Source organism: Trichoderma harzianum, assembly GCF_003025095.1.
Source record: "Trichoderma harzianum CBS 226.95 unplaced genomic scaffold M431scaffold_12, whole genome shotgun sequence".
Taxonomy (NCBI): domain Eukaryota; kingdom Fungi; phylum Ascomycota; class Sordariomycetes; order Hypocreales; family Hypocreaceae; genus Trichoderma; species Trichoderma harzianum.
Genome location: NW_020209260.1, coordinates 284,519 through 300,142, shown reverse-complemented (window position 1 = coordinate 300,142; position 15,624 = coordinate 284,519). Strand labels below are relative to the sequence as shown.

At 51.8% G+C, this 15,624-nt stretch overlaps 5 protein-coding genes across 5 annotated transcripts; 3 read left to right on the top strand and 2 right to left on the bottom strand.

Moving 5' to 3' along the window:
- Positions 1 to 68: 68 nt before the first annotated feature.
- On the top strand, positions 69 to 7,659 carry M431DRAFT_8372 (hypothetical protein; the record flags this gene model as incomplete). The annotated part of the gene is made up of 2 exons (XM_024923344.1): positions 69 to 81; positions 1,769 to 7,659. 2 exons carry the CDS (start codon positions 69 to 71, stop codon positions 7,657 to 7,659), a joined length of 5,904 nt encoding a protein of 1,967 aa, XP_024770787.1.
- Positions 7,660 to 7,754: 95 nt separating this feature from the next.
- Positions 7,755 to 8,160, top strand: M431DRAFT_234850 (hypothetical protein). The gene has a single exon (XM_024913664.1). It carries the CDS (start codon positions 7,850 to 7,852, stop codon positions 8,075 to 8,077), a length of 228 nt encoding a protein of 75 aa, XP_024770786.1. The 5' UTR covers positions 7,755 to 7,849; the 3' UTR covers positions 8,078 to 8,160.
- Positions 8,161 to 9,596: 1,436 nt separating this feature from the next.
- M431DRAFT_539964 (hypothetical protein) lies at positions 9,597 to 10,404 on the top strand (the record flags this gene model as incomplete). The annotated part of the gene is made up of 1 exon (XM_024921057.1): positions 9,597 to 10,404. A coding segment is annotated over one exon (543 nt), but the record flags the coding sequence as incomplete, so codon positions are not given.
- On the bottom strand, positions 9,657 to 10,730 carry M431DRAFT_511231 (hypothetical protein). Its single transcript, XM_024919613.1, has one exon. It carries the CDS (start codon positions 10,402 to 10,404, stop codon positions 10,141 to 10,143), a length of 264 nt encoding a protein of 87 aa, XP_024770784.1. The 5' UTR covers positions 10,405 to 10,730; the 3' UTR covers positions 9,657 to 10,140.
- Positions 10,731 to 12,179: 1,449 nt separating this feature from the next.
- On the bottom strand, positions 12,180 to 14,975 carry M431DRAFT_234707 (hypothetical protein). Its single transcript, XM_024913662.1, has 8 exons — positions 14,686 to 14,975; positions 14,558 to 14,633; positions 14,411 to 14,443; positions 14,292 to 14,333; positions 13,927 to 14,229; positions 13,578 to 13,805; positions 13,469 to 13,505; positions 12,180 to 13,362 (listed from the first exon to the last, which is right to left on the bottom strand). The coding sequence occupies exons 2-8, from the start codon at positions 14,590 to 14,592 to the stop codon at positions 12,319 to 12,321; spliced, it is 1,722 nt and encodes a 573-aa protein (XP_024770783.1). The 5' UTR covers positions 14,593 to 14,633; positions 14,686 to 14,975; the 3' UTR covers positions 12,180 to 12,318.
- Positions 14,976 to 15,624: the final 649 nt, after the last annotated feature.

Sequence of the window (15,624 nt, the reverse complement as noted above, 5' to 3'; positions counted from 1 at the left end):
TGGGGAAACAAAGAGTGCATCCGGAGTTGGTGGAGAGTCCGATGCCACCTTGTGACTCGCTCGAGATAATGGCCATCGTGTGTAAGTGGGAAAATGACGGCATGATAAATGGGGTGCTCCAATCTGTCAAAACGAGGGCCGAGTCTCTTTGGGACAGTAGGTTAGAAGAACGTGGGCGTGATTTCTGAGATATGAGCGAGCTATATTAGCAAATAGTAGAAGGAATTGTTTTTGCCGTTGATGACGGTGGAGAGCATGCATGTCGTTGTTTTGTCAGTTGACGGCCTGGTGTAGGTGAGATGGTGTGTAAGTGAAATCCATCGGCGATGAGTTACGTACGATATCGATCCGGTCAACAGGTGTTGCAGCCCGCAAAGTACATGTAAGCATACAATAATAGAACCGGCAGGGCTCATGATTACTCGTTCAAGCAAAAGGCAGGAAAACATTTGAAGATATCGAATCATTTTATTGCAGGGTAGGTCGAATAGGTGTAGATATCATGCAGATGCAGCCAATGCAAGGGCCAGCGATCAACAACAACAAACAAGACGATAATCGATAATCTTTAGATCTGGATGCGAAAATCGATGAGCCCGATGCGGTGTCACGATCCTAGTGATCGCCCCTGCTAGGACAATTTCATCTTCACTCAAGCGCAGAGGAAGAAAACAACAACAAATCAAGGCAGAGATCCGGCCCATGGATCCATCATCAGCCACAGCAAGGTAGAAGAGCCAGCCACCAGCCCGTCTGGGGCTAGCCGCAACACGATACCGTGGAACTAGCACAACCAAGTAAGATTGATGAAGCAAGTTTTCTTCATGGTGATACTAACCTGACTAGAACGATAATAAGGTCCGTCTCTGATTGGCCGCGGCCCGGGCCTTGAGTGGCTTTTCAGTGACGCTCGAGCTGTGCCAAATTGCACTGCATTGTTTACGTTTACAGCGGTTTGGAGGCGACCCCGCTGGTTACTGCGGCACCCAGCACAGCACAAGCACAGCAGCTTCAAAGCTTTGATCCATGACCATCCATGCTGCAGCGCCACAAGCATAAGCGGGATCCGGAGCCTGTAATCAAATCGCGGCGGGCAGTCAATCAGTCAATCGAAACCCTCGACGTTTTGCACTGTACTGTACACGCATCGTTCCCGTCATCATACACTACCGATACCACCTACAAAGACGTCACCAGTTTCGTCCGCTGTCGCTCGTTTTGCTCTGCATCTTACAGTACCTACTCTCCTTAATCTGCCAGCTCAAGATCCTCCAGCTCGACTCAGAACTACCAACCCCGTTTGGCCACCAGCTCGCGCTCATTTCACTCTTTTTTCTTCTTCTGGAGACCTTTATAAACACGACAGCGTCTGCAGCCGTTTGCGGCGGCCGTCTTTGTTGTTGGTAGCGAGCAAGGATCCAGGCGGCTGGTCTGGGAGCTTCGAGCTCTGTCATGTGCAACGGCCAACGCGACACTGCGAGCAAACACCTTCGAATCCTCGATGCGAACAGCATGCTGCTCAGATGAGGTGAGTAGCGCAATAGAAAGTCCACGTCTGCTTTGTCTGGCTTGCCCCTCGTCTCCACGACCGGCTTCCTGGGACGGGAGCAATTGCGAATAAGCTCGAGCATCTTGGGCAGCTTGGGCCGCTCTGCCTCCGCGCGCTATAGCCTCCACGCATTGTGGTGAATTGTTTTCTCGCAGCGTGTACTACGTCTCTTTGTCCTTGCTTCGGTGGCGGCATTCGGGCTAACAGTGCGATGCTTAGCAGCTCAAAAGACAATGACCACGTCCAAAAGTTCCAAAAGTTCCTCCGGCGATAGCACCGCGCCAGCCAACCCCACGACTCCGACCAAGAATCCCGACACCACCAAAGATGACGCCGCGGCGGACGACAAAAACACCCCCGGAGAGGCCCCCAAGCCTGCGGCGACGGGAAACCGCCCGCGGGCCAACACCACCAAGAAGCCAGAGCCCCCTACTCTCCTCCATGATTTTCTTCTAGGGCGGCCCTCCCCAGCGAGGTTAGAGGCAGAGCGCAAGCGGCGGCAGAGCATGGATACCAGTAAGGCTGAGCTTCGCCATGAGATGAGACAGACCATGGTGCGCAAATTGCAGCCGCCAAGTGGTGTAAAGGACAGGGTGAATAAGTGGCAAAAGGCCAATGCAGCTGCTATGGCGGATGCCGATCCGGATGATGCCGCCACAGAGCCGACTGATGTTGCCTTTGCTGGAGAAGAGTTGGAAGACGTGACAGAGGAGGACCGGGTGCGCATCAAGATGAGGCAGAAGAGGAGACCGCCCAAAAAGGCCATTGTGCACAACAGCAATGCGGAGGCCGAGAAAGAGGAAAAGGAGCCTATGCCTCCGCCCAAGAAGAGGATCGTGAGCGACGATAATTGGGTCAAGCCCAAAGTCAGAAAGGCGTCTGTTCGAAAGGTCTCGCCTCGCCCGAGAAAAGCGAGCAATCCCACCCCGGCGGCCCCCCGCATTCCTAATGGCTTTGCCTTCCGATCGGTACCTAATCCGACTTTTCAGAGCAAGGTTAAGGCGTGGGCTGAAAAGGTCGTGACTCCGCCGCCGAAAAGCCTTAAAGGGTCTTTGTCCTCGGATCTTTCTGGTTCTGAGGATGAGTATGAGGATGTTAGCGACCAGGAGGAGACGGCAACCGAGGTCACTGCGAGAAAGCCTCTCAAACCTAGCACGGACGATAATGATGGTATACGTGTTCGGCCGGTACGGAAAAAGGAGCCTGAAGATGACGGTATTCGAGTTGCGCCTATGAAGGCCCCAGCTGCGGCTAAAAAGGAACCCGAAGACGATGGCATCCGTGTTGCACCTATGAAGGCCTCACCAGCTACGGCTAAAAAGGAAAAGGAACCCGAAGGCGATGGTATCCGCGTTACGCCCATGAAACCCTCACCAGCTGCGGCTCAGGACGATGGCATCAGAGTGAAGCCAATGGCCGATTCCAGATCAGAACCAGGAACCCCAAGACCGACACGACAACGGAGCAAAACTCTTGGTACTGCCCACAAAAACCCCACGATTCAAGACTTGATCAAGGCCGTTGAGGAGGCGACTCAATTATCAATGTCAGACGACGCAGGCTCCTATGTCGATAACCAACGGCAGAAACCTCGATCGGGGGGCGTAAAAAGAAGTGGAACGAAGCGTCCCAACACCAGAGCCAAGTCGGCAGACGTCGGCTCCCGCGCCAAACACCATCCTCATATTCCAGACTCGGATCTGGGCACCTCACTGTCAAACAAATCTCTGGCGGACATCCCAGGAGACATCCCGTTTGGACACTCCGCCTTTAGTGAGCTGGATTTGCCTCTGCGGGGTCCTCCTAAGAGTAAGCCGAAGCAACAACAGAAGCGTACCAAGCTTGACCGGGCAACGAGCCTCAAGGCCATGCCGAATGTACTAAAGAAGGTGGTGGAGGAGGGTAAGAAGATTATACATGATCTCAACGAGGCTCCCAGGCATGCTGTGCCCAACAACCCCCCCAGCATTGAGAAGTGGCTCAACAACACTGTCGAGCCTTATGATAAGAATAAAAGGCCACATTCACCCACGTCCACGCTATCTGATGAGGACGATAGCGAAGATGACGATGATACCATTGGAGAGGCGGCGCCTAGAGAAAGGACGCCAAAAGCGACAACACCAAAGGCGGCGACACCAAAGGCAACGACACCGAAGGCCACAACGCCAAAGGAGACGACGCCAAAACGGACTGCACCAAAAGAGGCTAAATTAAAAGAGACGGCACAAAGAGACACTGCACCCAGAGAAGCTATGACCAAGGAGACTACGCACAAAAGAAAGCCATCGGCAGAGACAAAGAGCTCAATGGTTTCTGAGTCTCGTGTCGTCTCCAATGTCACCTCCAACGTCACGTCTTACCTGACAAGCACAACGCGATCGGATGAGACAGCTCAGAGCGCATCTGATGCCACAGGTTCAACCCCAAAAACAGAGTCAAAGTCCAAGGAAACTCTCAGAAAGAAAACGTCATCCTCTTCAAGTCTGAAGAGGAGAAGCGCAACCAGAGACTCTTTGCATTCCAAATCAGGTAGTAAAAGACGACCATTCTTCGGCGCCCTGAAAGAAGCCTTTCAAGGAGAGTCTGCTGGGCTCACAAAACCCATAAAGAGCTACCAGAGCCATGAAGAGCGTCGACTTGAATCAGATGATGACGATCTAACAGACAGTGAAACGGGATCGGAGACGGAAACAGAAACAGAAACAGAGCGTGAGGCCGATTCACAGTACATGCAGTCCAATTCTGAATTGAGCAGTCAATTGAGCAGCTGGGTCACGACAGACACTCGCTCAAGCACTGATCGAGACTCATCCGTCCACAGCTCGTCGAGAGGGACACCACACATTGCCGGACCACGTCTCCGTCCTCCTACAAACGGTCACCATGAGCTTTCGACAATTCTCTCCGAGGGCTCTAGTATCAGTCATTCGGAGTCTGAGTCGGATGTGAGCCACTCTACTCTCACTCGCTCAACGACGGTAACAAAATCGAGCGACCCAAAAATCCCACAACGACAGGGTTCAGGGCTGAAAAGGAGGCTGACAAAACACTCTGACCTGGTTTCCGTCCTCTCGCTGCCGGACGACACGAATGTTCCCAAAGGAATGATGAATAGCAGGTCGAGGCCGAGTCTGCGGAAAGCACGCGGCGGATCCAATGTGACTGCTGATGAGTTGCTAAAAGAGTTTGCGGACGACGAACATTTGTATCAAAGCGAGCTCAAAACATTGGTCGATGGCGTGGTACCCGTGCTTCTCTCTCACGTAGTGAGCGACCCTACTGTCTCTTCCGACTTCGTCGGGACTGCTTCTCCAAAGATCAAGGTCGATATTACTTCCAAGTCGGTCGTCAACATGGGAGTTGCCCTCGAGAAGCTCAAGAACGCACATGCCAAGGCTCCCTTGACAGATATCCGCCGAATGGCCAACTGGGCCCATGGTGTTGTCCCAATTTACAACAACTACCTGAGTGTCTGGAGACTAGGCTTTCAAGACTTGATAGTCAACCTCGCACCGCGACGTGGTACCCCTGACGAAGACGACTCTCTCCTCGATTCGTTGCCAAGGAATGCTAATGGCGATCTCATCAACGCCCAGGGAGAGCGGGTGGCCGTCGCCTATCTCCTGAAGCGGCCACTATTTCGCATCAAACAGATGGCCCGTTTGATTGTCTGTGTTGACCAAATGTTTACATCGCCTGATACCAACCAGCTGGTCAAAGATTTCGAAGCCTTGCAGGAAAAGGCTCGCCAGCGCCACAGAGAGGAAATTGCGAGGATTATTGACGAAGAAGCCGCCAATACGGATACTACTAGAGCGCGAGACCTCAGAACGCTCGGCCCAACCAAGTCCATCAATATTGGTCTCACTCGACAAGTTAGTGCCAAGGACATCTTCTCGCTTGACCTTGCCCACTCCAACGGGCAGAGGCTGGAGTGTCAGGTGGAGCTGGTTTACCGAGACAACCAAAGCCGCCCTGAAGACAGAGGAGATCTTCTCATCCGGGAAGTGGGAGACGGTCGACGGTCATACCTCCTCTTTCCGCCCATCTCCATGTCTCTCGTCTCTGCCCGTTCAGGAGATGGAAAGTTGGACATGGTGGTCATGGTCCGTGGCAATCACAATGGGAAGCCATGGCATGAGCTGCTCAATCTCTGGGCCGATGAAGAAGAGCAGATCTTGGACTGGCTCGATATCCTGCCGTCTTCTCCTGTACCGCCCAGGGAGCCTGAACCGAGTGTCCTTGACGAGTCTGAGCTGGGATCAGATTCTCCTAGATTACCTGATGTTCCCGTGGGAGTTCAGAGCATGGTGAGCGCGGCGTCTCGAAACACTGATGGCGACGACTCTGATAGCAGTCTTTCAACGCCACCGACTCCTACACGAGCTGCCCCTGGACCCCCTGGCAGAGAAAAGAGCAAGTCTCAGTCTTCGAAGCAGATCCCTACGATATACCACAATGACACGCCACCGCCGCGACCGCCCGTTCACAGAACCCTTAGCCCCACACCTCAGCAGTCACCAAAGTCTCAGTCACTGCTTCAACCACCGGTTGATATGCACGCCGTAAGGCGAAGAGGCTCTTCTCCTCTCAAACACGAGTACCTGCCTTCTGAGGTTTCCTCTGCCTCGGGCCTGTCTTCTTCTGCAGTGTCTTCGATAATAGAAGAAGGAGAATCATCAGAATCGGGATCAGAGGGAGAAGATGTGTCTGGAACTGAGAGCGAGTCCGAGTCATCAGACGAGGAAATGGAGAGCATTGACATCCCTCAGACCGAGCTTGGCTACAGCATCAGGGACGAAGGCCAGAGAAGAGGCTCGTATGCACCTTCATATGCTCCCTCATATGCCCCCGCATCCGAAGTCAGCTTGACGCCGTCCAACTCTGCCTCCCAAGCCGGTCTCCATGGACGAAAGCCATCGGAGGAAGATGGCAGCCTTGCGAGATCAGGACGATGTCTCGCAACCATCTCCAGGTGGTCTGACAAGGGCGCGTGGAAGGATGTGCACCCTGATCACGTTTCAATCGTCGTTTCAGATGGTCTTATTGAGGCGTTTGCTTTCAGAGACAGCAACTACACTCAGCTTGACGATAAGCCCATTGTCGCATTGGATCTTACGCCGATGGTCTTGATCCGACAGAGCACTGCGGTCGACCTCGAAATCAGATCATCAATGCAGCCTCACAGCAAGTTGGCGCCGGTCTACCAGGGCGGCAACTTTCGCTTCAGATGCTTGAACGGCCCTGACTGCTACACTCTCTACACGGCTGTCCACCACGCTCGCCTCAACAACCAGAAGTTTATCCAGCTGGAGAATGAAGCCCGTTTCAGGAGCTTTGGTGAGCGACCTGCCCCGGCTGATGATGGAGACAAGAGCAGCCGAGCTCGCAGCTGGTTTGGCAGAAAGAACAGCTACCGCAGCTCGGTGAGGGCACCGCAGTCGCAACAATTTGATGGCGCCAGCACTACACCCTCGTCGAACCTGTCTGCCTCCAGTTTCCTTAAGAAGCTCACTCTGGTTGGAAACCTCTCCTTCAACCTGGCCCGATCATCTGTTGACAAGCAGCGTGGCGGCCGAGGTGGAAGCGGCCACAACAGCCTGTATACATCGGGCTCTTCGTCAGGATATGGCTCACCTCGATCGCCCTCTGTTAGCGTGGATAATGGCGGCGAGACGCCTGTAAATCTTGGCACCGAGAATATTCGCATCCGGCTCCATCTCCTTGTTTCGCCCGCCAAGTGGGAAGACTACGGTAACTGCAGTCTACAAATTCGTCGACCTCCTCCGGGCTGGCGCCAGGCCCTTCGAGCGGATCACGGCCTCGAGAAACGCGTCACGGTTACGACGATACCCAAGAAGAGTTCTGAGAAGCCAATCATTGTACTGGATGCTGTTCTGGGAAGTGGATGCTTCACTCCCATGGGCAGTAGAGGTATCGTCTGTGGTGTCTGGGAAGAAGTCAAGAACGGCGACGGTATTGTCGGCGGCGTTCCGGCAAACGGAGCCACGGGAGGAAACATCAAGAAGTGGTGCTTCCAGTTCGCTAGCGTTACGGAAGCTGGCTGGGTTCTGAGGCTGGTGCACCAAGAGGTTGTTACCAACTGAACGACTTGAGGATGTTTGAGCGGTAAAAGCAGAGAGGTTTCAGCTTGGAGATTTCGGCTTGGAGATTTCGGCTTGGAGATTTCAGCTTGGAGATTTCAGCTTGGAGATTTCGGCTTGGAGATTTCGGCTTGGAGATTTCGGCTTGGAGATTTCGGCTTGGAGATTTCAGCTTGGAGATTTCAGCTTGGAGATGTCAACTTTCGCTCTCAGATTTATCTTTACGGGTCGTTCGCTTTTCTCCCATTTTTCTTTATTATTTATATCGTTAGAAACATACATACCACATGCCTTTGTATTAGTTATTTGTATCACCCCGTGGCTACATTATATCCCCCCCCTGTTTCGCCACGCAGCGAGGAGTTTGATATCTGTACATGTGAGAAAACATTTTGTATTTAGAGAAAGGGAGGAAGTATAAAGCATGGGCAGCGGGATAGCGGATCATGGAGGAGATATATTGGAGCTTCTTTTTTTATTATTATTTTCAGATGCTCTCAAGTTGGTTTGATAGGTAGCGAGGAAGCGCATTAAGCGTAAGGGGGATTGGCTTAAATAAGGTTAAAATTATGCTACAAGACAGAAGATGTTTATAATATGGGATGTTTGTCTGAACTGTGCCTTATACTTGTCAAGTCACAACGTAAGATGTCCGGCGTGGTGTAGTCACTATATTTATGGTCACGTAAGGGTTGGAAGGAAGAATAATGTATGATGTGAGTTGCAGCTATCTAGTACGAGGCACGAGGAATTTACTTTACTACGCAGGTAGGTAGGTGTAGGAGGTTATGTGACCTCACAATACTATTCAGTGAAGTTTGGGAAATTCTTGTATGGGAGGGAGCAATCAAGCTTGATACTCGAATTCGTTTACTGTCATGACCCATACGAGATGTTGTCTCTCTCGTACGGAGTATAGGTACTCTGAAGTACTCTGATGTACTTCCAAGTCCCCTTACGACCTACGAGTGAGCCACCCCCCTTTGAAAGTCCTCAGACGGATGTTTCATGTAAACCCCAGTGGCAAGCACATCTATAAGCGCCGGGACATAATCCCTCATCTGCTAATTGGGATATTCGATGGCGAATTTGCCAGAGTGGCTTAGTGGTTGGGCCCCTTTAATGGACCATCAGCCCCCCTTCTTGGTGGCGACTATTGCCTCGGGGATAGATGTAGAACTTGGCAACAGGATGGGAGTCTAGAAGGTGTATGTATAGATTCGGGGGGGAGGGGGAGTGGGACTTTGGGTTTGGTTTAGATGGTACTTTGAGGCTGTAGGTTTTTCTTTCGGCCGAGACGGAGTTCGATATTCGCTGGGGGAGACGGCATTGTCGTGCTGGTTTGGTGGAACGATAAAGGGCCGGGCACAATGACACGTAGATTCTGAAGATGGTCTGTTGTTCTCAATGGTCGATGCAGACTATTGGGTCTAGACGGACTTATGAATGTAGATCAGGGGAGACAAAGTCCCTCAACGACGACGAAAGGAGCAAGGCTTGAGGGGAGAGGGCACTTTGTCGAGGATCATGTTTAGCTGGATCGGAAGGGGAATATCTCTAGGCGATTCCGACGGGTGCAGAAGCTGAAGCTGGAAGGGGAGATTAGTCTGTGTGTTTTTTGTATCAATCGATGATGGTGTGTCGATGTTGAAGACGATATAAGGGGGTAAATCGTGGATGAGGGTGAACAAGACCGACGCAGGCTTTGGATTTTTCGAGGTTTGATTTTCTGAGGGTAGCGTATACAGGCCTATGTCTGAGAGAGTTAGCCCAATGTACATTCAAACAGCATCTGTAAAAAGGACAAGGGAAAAGAGGGAAACAAACTCACTCACCAGGAGAGGTCAGAATCGAAGATTCTCTCTAACCCCCCTTCCACGACAACTTCAAGCCACAAACTCATCAAAACAAACAAAGGGAAAAATAAAACCAAAACAAGAGCGTCTTCTATCCCCTTTTTCATTCATTTCATTTCAGGACTGCCCAAAAATCCCGATCAAGTAAAAAACACGCAAAAACCTCGTATTTGGCTCACTATCTCGTGTTCTCACGCTCCCAAAATAAAGAAAAATAGACGCCAGTCTCGTTACCATCACCACATCTTTCACGCTTTCCCCAAACAGTCTAATTATAAACACGAGAAAAATGGTCGTTCTATTCCAATAGTCTCTCTATGTCTCTTCCCCCATCCACTCATATCATGCCGCATAGAAACAACATCGTCGAATATTGGGAGGGCAGGCTACCTAACTCGGCAACCTGACAAAGACCATTCACCCGTCCCCAGCCAAACAGAGAAATGCTACAAAAAAACAACTCAATCAGAGATGAACCACCCCATGCATACTTTTGTACATTCGTACATAAATAGACCTGTTTGGGTCCCTCCTCTTCTTGGCCCCCCTGCCACCCATTTCTCGTATTCACAAGCGTCCACCCCATGGGCTAGACCTAGAACGGGACGGATATCCGCCATCGCCTAATTCATAGCCACCAAAGAGCAGTCGTCCTCGTCTCTTTTTTCTCTCTCTCAGGGCCCCCGTTTTGCCTCGTGGTACGAGTAACCATTTCCAGCATCCCCGTATACAGACAGGTATTGGCTCCCTCATCCCAAGTCCAGTCCAGTTCATCCCGTCTCTGCAGAGGAGGAGACGGACGTTCCCGTAAGCCAAAATAGAAAACCGACTCGTGCCCGTTTCCCCAGGACCACACAGCCCAGCAGAGCCCAGCCCAGAGCCCAGCCCCCATCTCACCGTTTCGTTTCCCGCAGGGGGTGTGTCAAGTCGATTTGCTAGCAACCTGCAGGAGACGCAAAAACGGACACAAGCCAGGGCGCCTAATGTACGCCAAAAGGTCATAGTTGGGGACCCTGCGTGTTAGCTGGGCACACAGAAAAAAAAAAGTAGCATGGGGGGCGGCAACGGGGACCAGCCGGGGCAAAAACAAAGGAAGAGAAAGAGAGATAATGCAGAGTCAAGGGGAGGAAGTTGTTTTGCCGCCCCAAGATAGCCCGAAAAGTCACCCCCAGCTGCGGGACTCTTGATTCCGGTTCCAAAATCCCACTTGGGACCGTCTTAGGACCGCTTTGAGGCCGCTTGAGGCCGCGTGAAACCGCTCGAGACTGGGGTGTATCTGGGACCACATGGTCCTCGCTGACATCGAGATCGAAGGCACCACGCACTTGAGAGTGTCCTTGATCTGACTGAAACGAAGTGGTAAACCTGCAAGGTAAAGAAAGAGAAAAGAGAAAGAAAAAGAAGAAGAAAAAGAAAGAAAAAGAAAAAAGAAACGCCAACCAGGGGAGGAGCAAAGGCTCCTTCGCAGACACACAGCGTAAGCGGCCAAGCCAAATAAAACCCATACACATTCAGGGATGCGCATCTGCACGTCATGCTTTGGACAAGATGGAACCAATAGTTGAGACTCATGGGGCACACCGAACATAATAGTATTAAACCCAATTCAAGGTGCCTGCTAAAGGCAGAGCTTGAATCATCCACAAGCATCGTCGCTGAAGCATTGTCAATGCAGCTTACAACAGCTATTAACACACACAAGTCCCGGCACGCTCCCCCCATTTTCTTCGTCGGCACTTTATGCCTTCGTCTTCACACCGAGCGGCCTTTTCCCAAAAATAAATCAAAACATAAATCAAAAGCCAAGTGTTCAAACATAACCAAGATCCAAAACTTCCCTACTATTTGTTCGTTTGAACGCCGGGAAAACGCCATATTTCTATCCACAACAATGTGCCTATTGCAGCACGGAGAAAAACAGTCGCTATGCAGTGTGATATTCAATTCGCCCAGTTACCATTTTTTGTATAACCCAGAAAGGAGTGACTCTATGTCGACCAGATGTTCGTCATAACCGTAATTTCATAAAAGGAGTGTGCGTAGTTTGGGGGTATCTTCGTCTAAAGGATTGTCGATTAAGCTGGAGGGTATCATTTCGAAAGGAGTGTCGCGTATTAGATAATACATTAATAGTTAGTTGGTAATTATTCGTTGTCGTAAAGGATTGTTTCAATCGAGATCAACTCGAGAAGTCTAAAGGAGTGTCGTTCGGGCGTTGGGCTCAGTCAGGCCAGTGTGCTGACAAGAGCAAAAAAGAAGGTGCAAAAACAAGGCCCATTAAATCGTTGTTGTTCATGGTAGTAGCGAGCGTGTTAAGGAATGTTGTACATTTGCGTCTGCGTTGAAATCAAGAGAAGAGGAAGAGGAGGAAAGCAGATCCCAGCTGCCGAGGTGTATCGCGGAGAGGAGGAGAGAGAAGGAAGAGAGCGCCCATCAATCACGTCGCCCGCTGCTTGCCCTTGTCATCAAGCCCCGAAGAGCTTGGAGTCAAAGGCACGCGCGACAGCGGAGACGGAGGGTGCGGCGTAGAAGAGACCGAAACGGTCTGACGGTGTCGGTGATGCGGTGTGCTAGACAGCGGAACCGGAGACTCAGGAAGAGGAAGCATGCCGAGCGTATCCTGGTAGTGGTACGGAGATTGAGGTTGAGATGGAGCTGGCGGAAAGGGTGGCGCCATCAATGAACCATCCGGAGGCGGGTACGCTGATTGAGTTCTGGAATTCCTGGGTGGCAACGGTCAATCCGATTGTGCTTCCTCGAGCCGGGGTTGGAGAGTCGAGTGTGTGGGAAGTCCATCTAGAGGAAACTAGATCCACACGGACTGCTGGGGAGTAACGAACCCGACGGGGTAGCTGCTGCTGCCGGCGCATTGCGCATCCTCGAATGTGGGCGAATGGCCGGGATGGTAGCCTCGCATTTCATACCCACCGTACTCTTCCGAGTCGCTGTATGCAAGGGACGCCTCAAAGGTTGATGATGCCGGACTGTAGGCAACCCCAAAGGACGGAGACGGCACGTTCAGGTACTGATGGCTCAGATACGGAGACGAGATGACCAGCGGGCTGAGCGACTCATGCGGACCAGGTGCTGTAGGGCTGTTGAGCATTGGCATGCTCTCAGCGCTATAGCTAAAGGCAGGGTTCCCGTATGGCATGTAGGACTCCGTGGCAGGGACCATTGGCACCTCCTCGCGCATATGGAAATTGGGAGGATGGAACGTAGGGAACGAAGGGGTCCTCTGCGGGCTCATCCAGCCCATGCGGGACCGGAACTCACTGACGGTGTCAATGGGAAACTCCATGAGCGTCAGCGGCGTCTGGTACGAGTTCTTCACACCAGTGCTCGCGACATTGATGGACATGAGCCGCCGGGCGATTTCCTCAATGGGGGTCATGGACAAGCTGCCAAAGTAGGCCGCGCCAATCTCGGGGAAGAGCCGCTCCATCAGCAGGGCCGCCGTGTACAAGTGGGCAATGGCAACCAGGGAGTTGGGGGAGCACTGGTAGGTCTGAATGTAGCCGACAGGGACCCAGAAAAGCCAAGTCCTCAGGGGCTGGAGGCGCTCAAACTGTTGGGCGATGGGCAGAGTGGGGCTGATCTTGCGAGAGCCCTTGAGGAAGCCGATCAAGTGCTGCATCTGAGTGGTGTCTTCCTTGTAGTGCTTCAGATGAGCCTCAACCTTGATGACTTGCTCCAAGGTTCGCTGGTAGGCCTCAATGTCGTCCTTCTGGGGTTGGTGAACCCGGCGTTCAGGATCCGGAGAAGCCGGGGCCGTGGGGAACGTGCTGCTCTCCGCGATGAAGTCTGTGAACTCAGACTCGTGCTTCCATGCGTCCATTGCATCAATCACCTGCCGAGAAAAAAATCAGTCAACGTGCCAAAGAGAAGGGAGGGGAACAGTCAAGGCAAGCCAATGAAATGCTTGGCTCTTCGTCACCAACCAACAACTAACTTACCGTCGAGGTGCCCTGCATGAGCTGGGTCCAGCTGCGCCTGTTTGGACATTCAGTTAACCATTGAGCGTCCTTGTGAGGTGGGCAAAGATGTCAAGGGAAGAGCGCTTACCAATCGGTGGCCTGCCACGATAGCACCAGGGATGCCGCCAGGATGGCGTCGGAGGTAGCGCGAGAGAAGGAACCAATCGCGGTGTGCAAACCGCTCAAGGCCTTGCCTCTATGCTCAAACGCCATGCTACCGACCAGAGGGCAGTCGGTCAAAAAGGCGATGTGCATGGCAGAGAATGCCAACACCGCATGCATCACATAGGGAGTAGTCGCGCCGATCTTGAGCAGACTGGAAACACCAAAGTTAGCGTTGTGTTGGACAATGTGCTACCGCTCGCAGCGGAAGCTTGCCGCCAGAGCAGTGGTATCCAAGGAGAAGGATGGAATAGCCGCTCTCATTGGAAACTTACGTCGGGATATGACGGGTCCACAAGGTGAAGTTGTTGGCTTCATAGGCCGCCAGCTGATAGTACAGGGATGCAACGTGGTAGATCAACCGGAGGTCCTCAAGGGAGAACATGTGCGGCATGGGCGCTGGGAAGATGCGGAGCGTTGGGAAGGGAAACATGCCAGTCCTCTGCCACTCGGCAATAGCAGCCTCGATCTGGGGAGTCCACATGAGATCGGGCTTGTCCGGAGTGGTTGAGCGACCAGCCTCAGGAACCTGCACATCGTTGTACGGACAACGGATCTTGTGCTTGGTGCAGTTGCGGCTGAGGACACCAGTATTAGCAAAAAGAGAAATTCCGAACGGGAAACGGCACCAATAACTTACCATTGAGGGAAGCTCTCATCGCAGCGGATGTGACGACGCTTGCTAGAATCATAGTTAGACCAGTGCTTGCGAGCTAGATCAGGGTCGCCATTCGGCAAACCGTGAATATTGCTACGTACCACGTATCACAGCCTTTGCGAGACTTGGTGTGACTATCATGAGAGAGTTAGCTTGTGCTTCGATGTGACGAAGTGAGTGTGAGTGTAGTTTTGTTGAGTGAAAAGGAGTGAATGTGTGTAAGTGCTGGGTGAGGAAGAGAGACAAACCTGCGACGAGGAGGACCACCGCCAGGGCCAGCCATTGTTGATGATTGAAAAAGCGTGGAAATTTGCGGACGAGCCGCTGGAAGCTGTCAGTAAATGGATCAACTGGAAGACGTCATGAAGGCACATACATGAAAACAAAACACAGCTGGAAATTGCTGTGCTTGGACGACGAGTGAGTGTCGTGCTTATTGACTAATACGGATGTCCCGATGAATGCGAATGCTTTAATCAAGTGTTGGCTCGAATGCAGCTGGTATGCACAAGACGTTTGTGCTGTGTCCCTCTTGTTCTGTTTCTCTTTTTCCTAAAATGGTTTGATGATATATATACCCGTGGATATATATATTCCTCTTCTCTTGAAAAAACGTAGCGATCGAATATGGCGTATTAGTTACCTCTCCCTAACCCTCGAATTAAATAGCAAGTAGTTTTGGTCGTAAAAAACGTTTTCTTTTTTGTAATATGGTTTTATAAATTTTCTTTGTTGGTAGCGATTGTGGGAAAGCGATTGTGGTGGTGTGAAGATGATGTTCTTTTAGATAGACATTGACGGCGACTTGGATTTCGGTCCTGGATAGACTTGAAACCGTAGCGAAGCTGCTAGTCCTTTCGAATCCTTTGCGCGATTCGAAGCCTCTTGGTTATTTGCTTAGCAAAGCTATAGCAAGGCGATGTGTTCCGTGCAAAAGGTGGTTGTCGTTGGATCTGTGACTTCGGGATAATAGAGTTCTGGCGGAGTCGGCGGATGGAAGGTTGCGACGGAGTGGCGGTTGAAGGAGGATCAAAAAGAAAACGAGCACCGGTAAAGCGAATGACAGGAGTCAACGAGGACTTCCTAAGGAGATTTGTTTGGGAGAGCGAATGTGGGAGAGCGAACGTTGAGTGTAGATGATTTGGAGTGTGGACCAGGGGAGAAGGAGAGGGGAGGCAGATGGGGGACTGGGATTTTTAAATACTGGCTGCTGTTGCCAACAGACTGGAGGGAACATACTGTAAGCCCCTACAGCCACACAGCCAGCCATGCATTTACAGCGCTCCAGGTACCTGCCGGTCACCCAAGGTAGTCT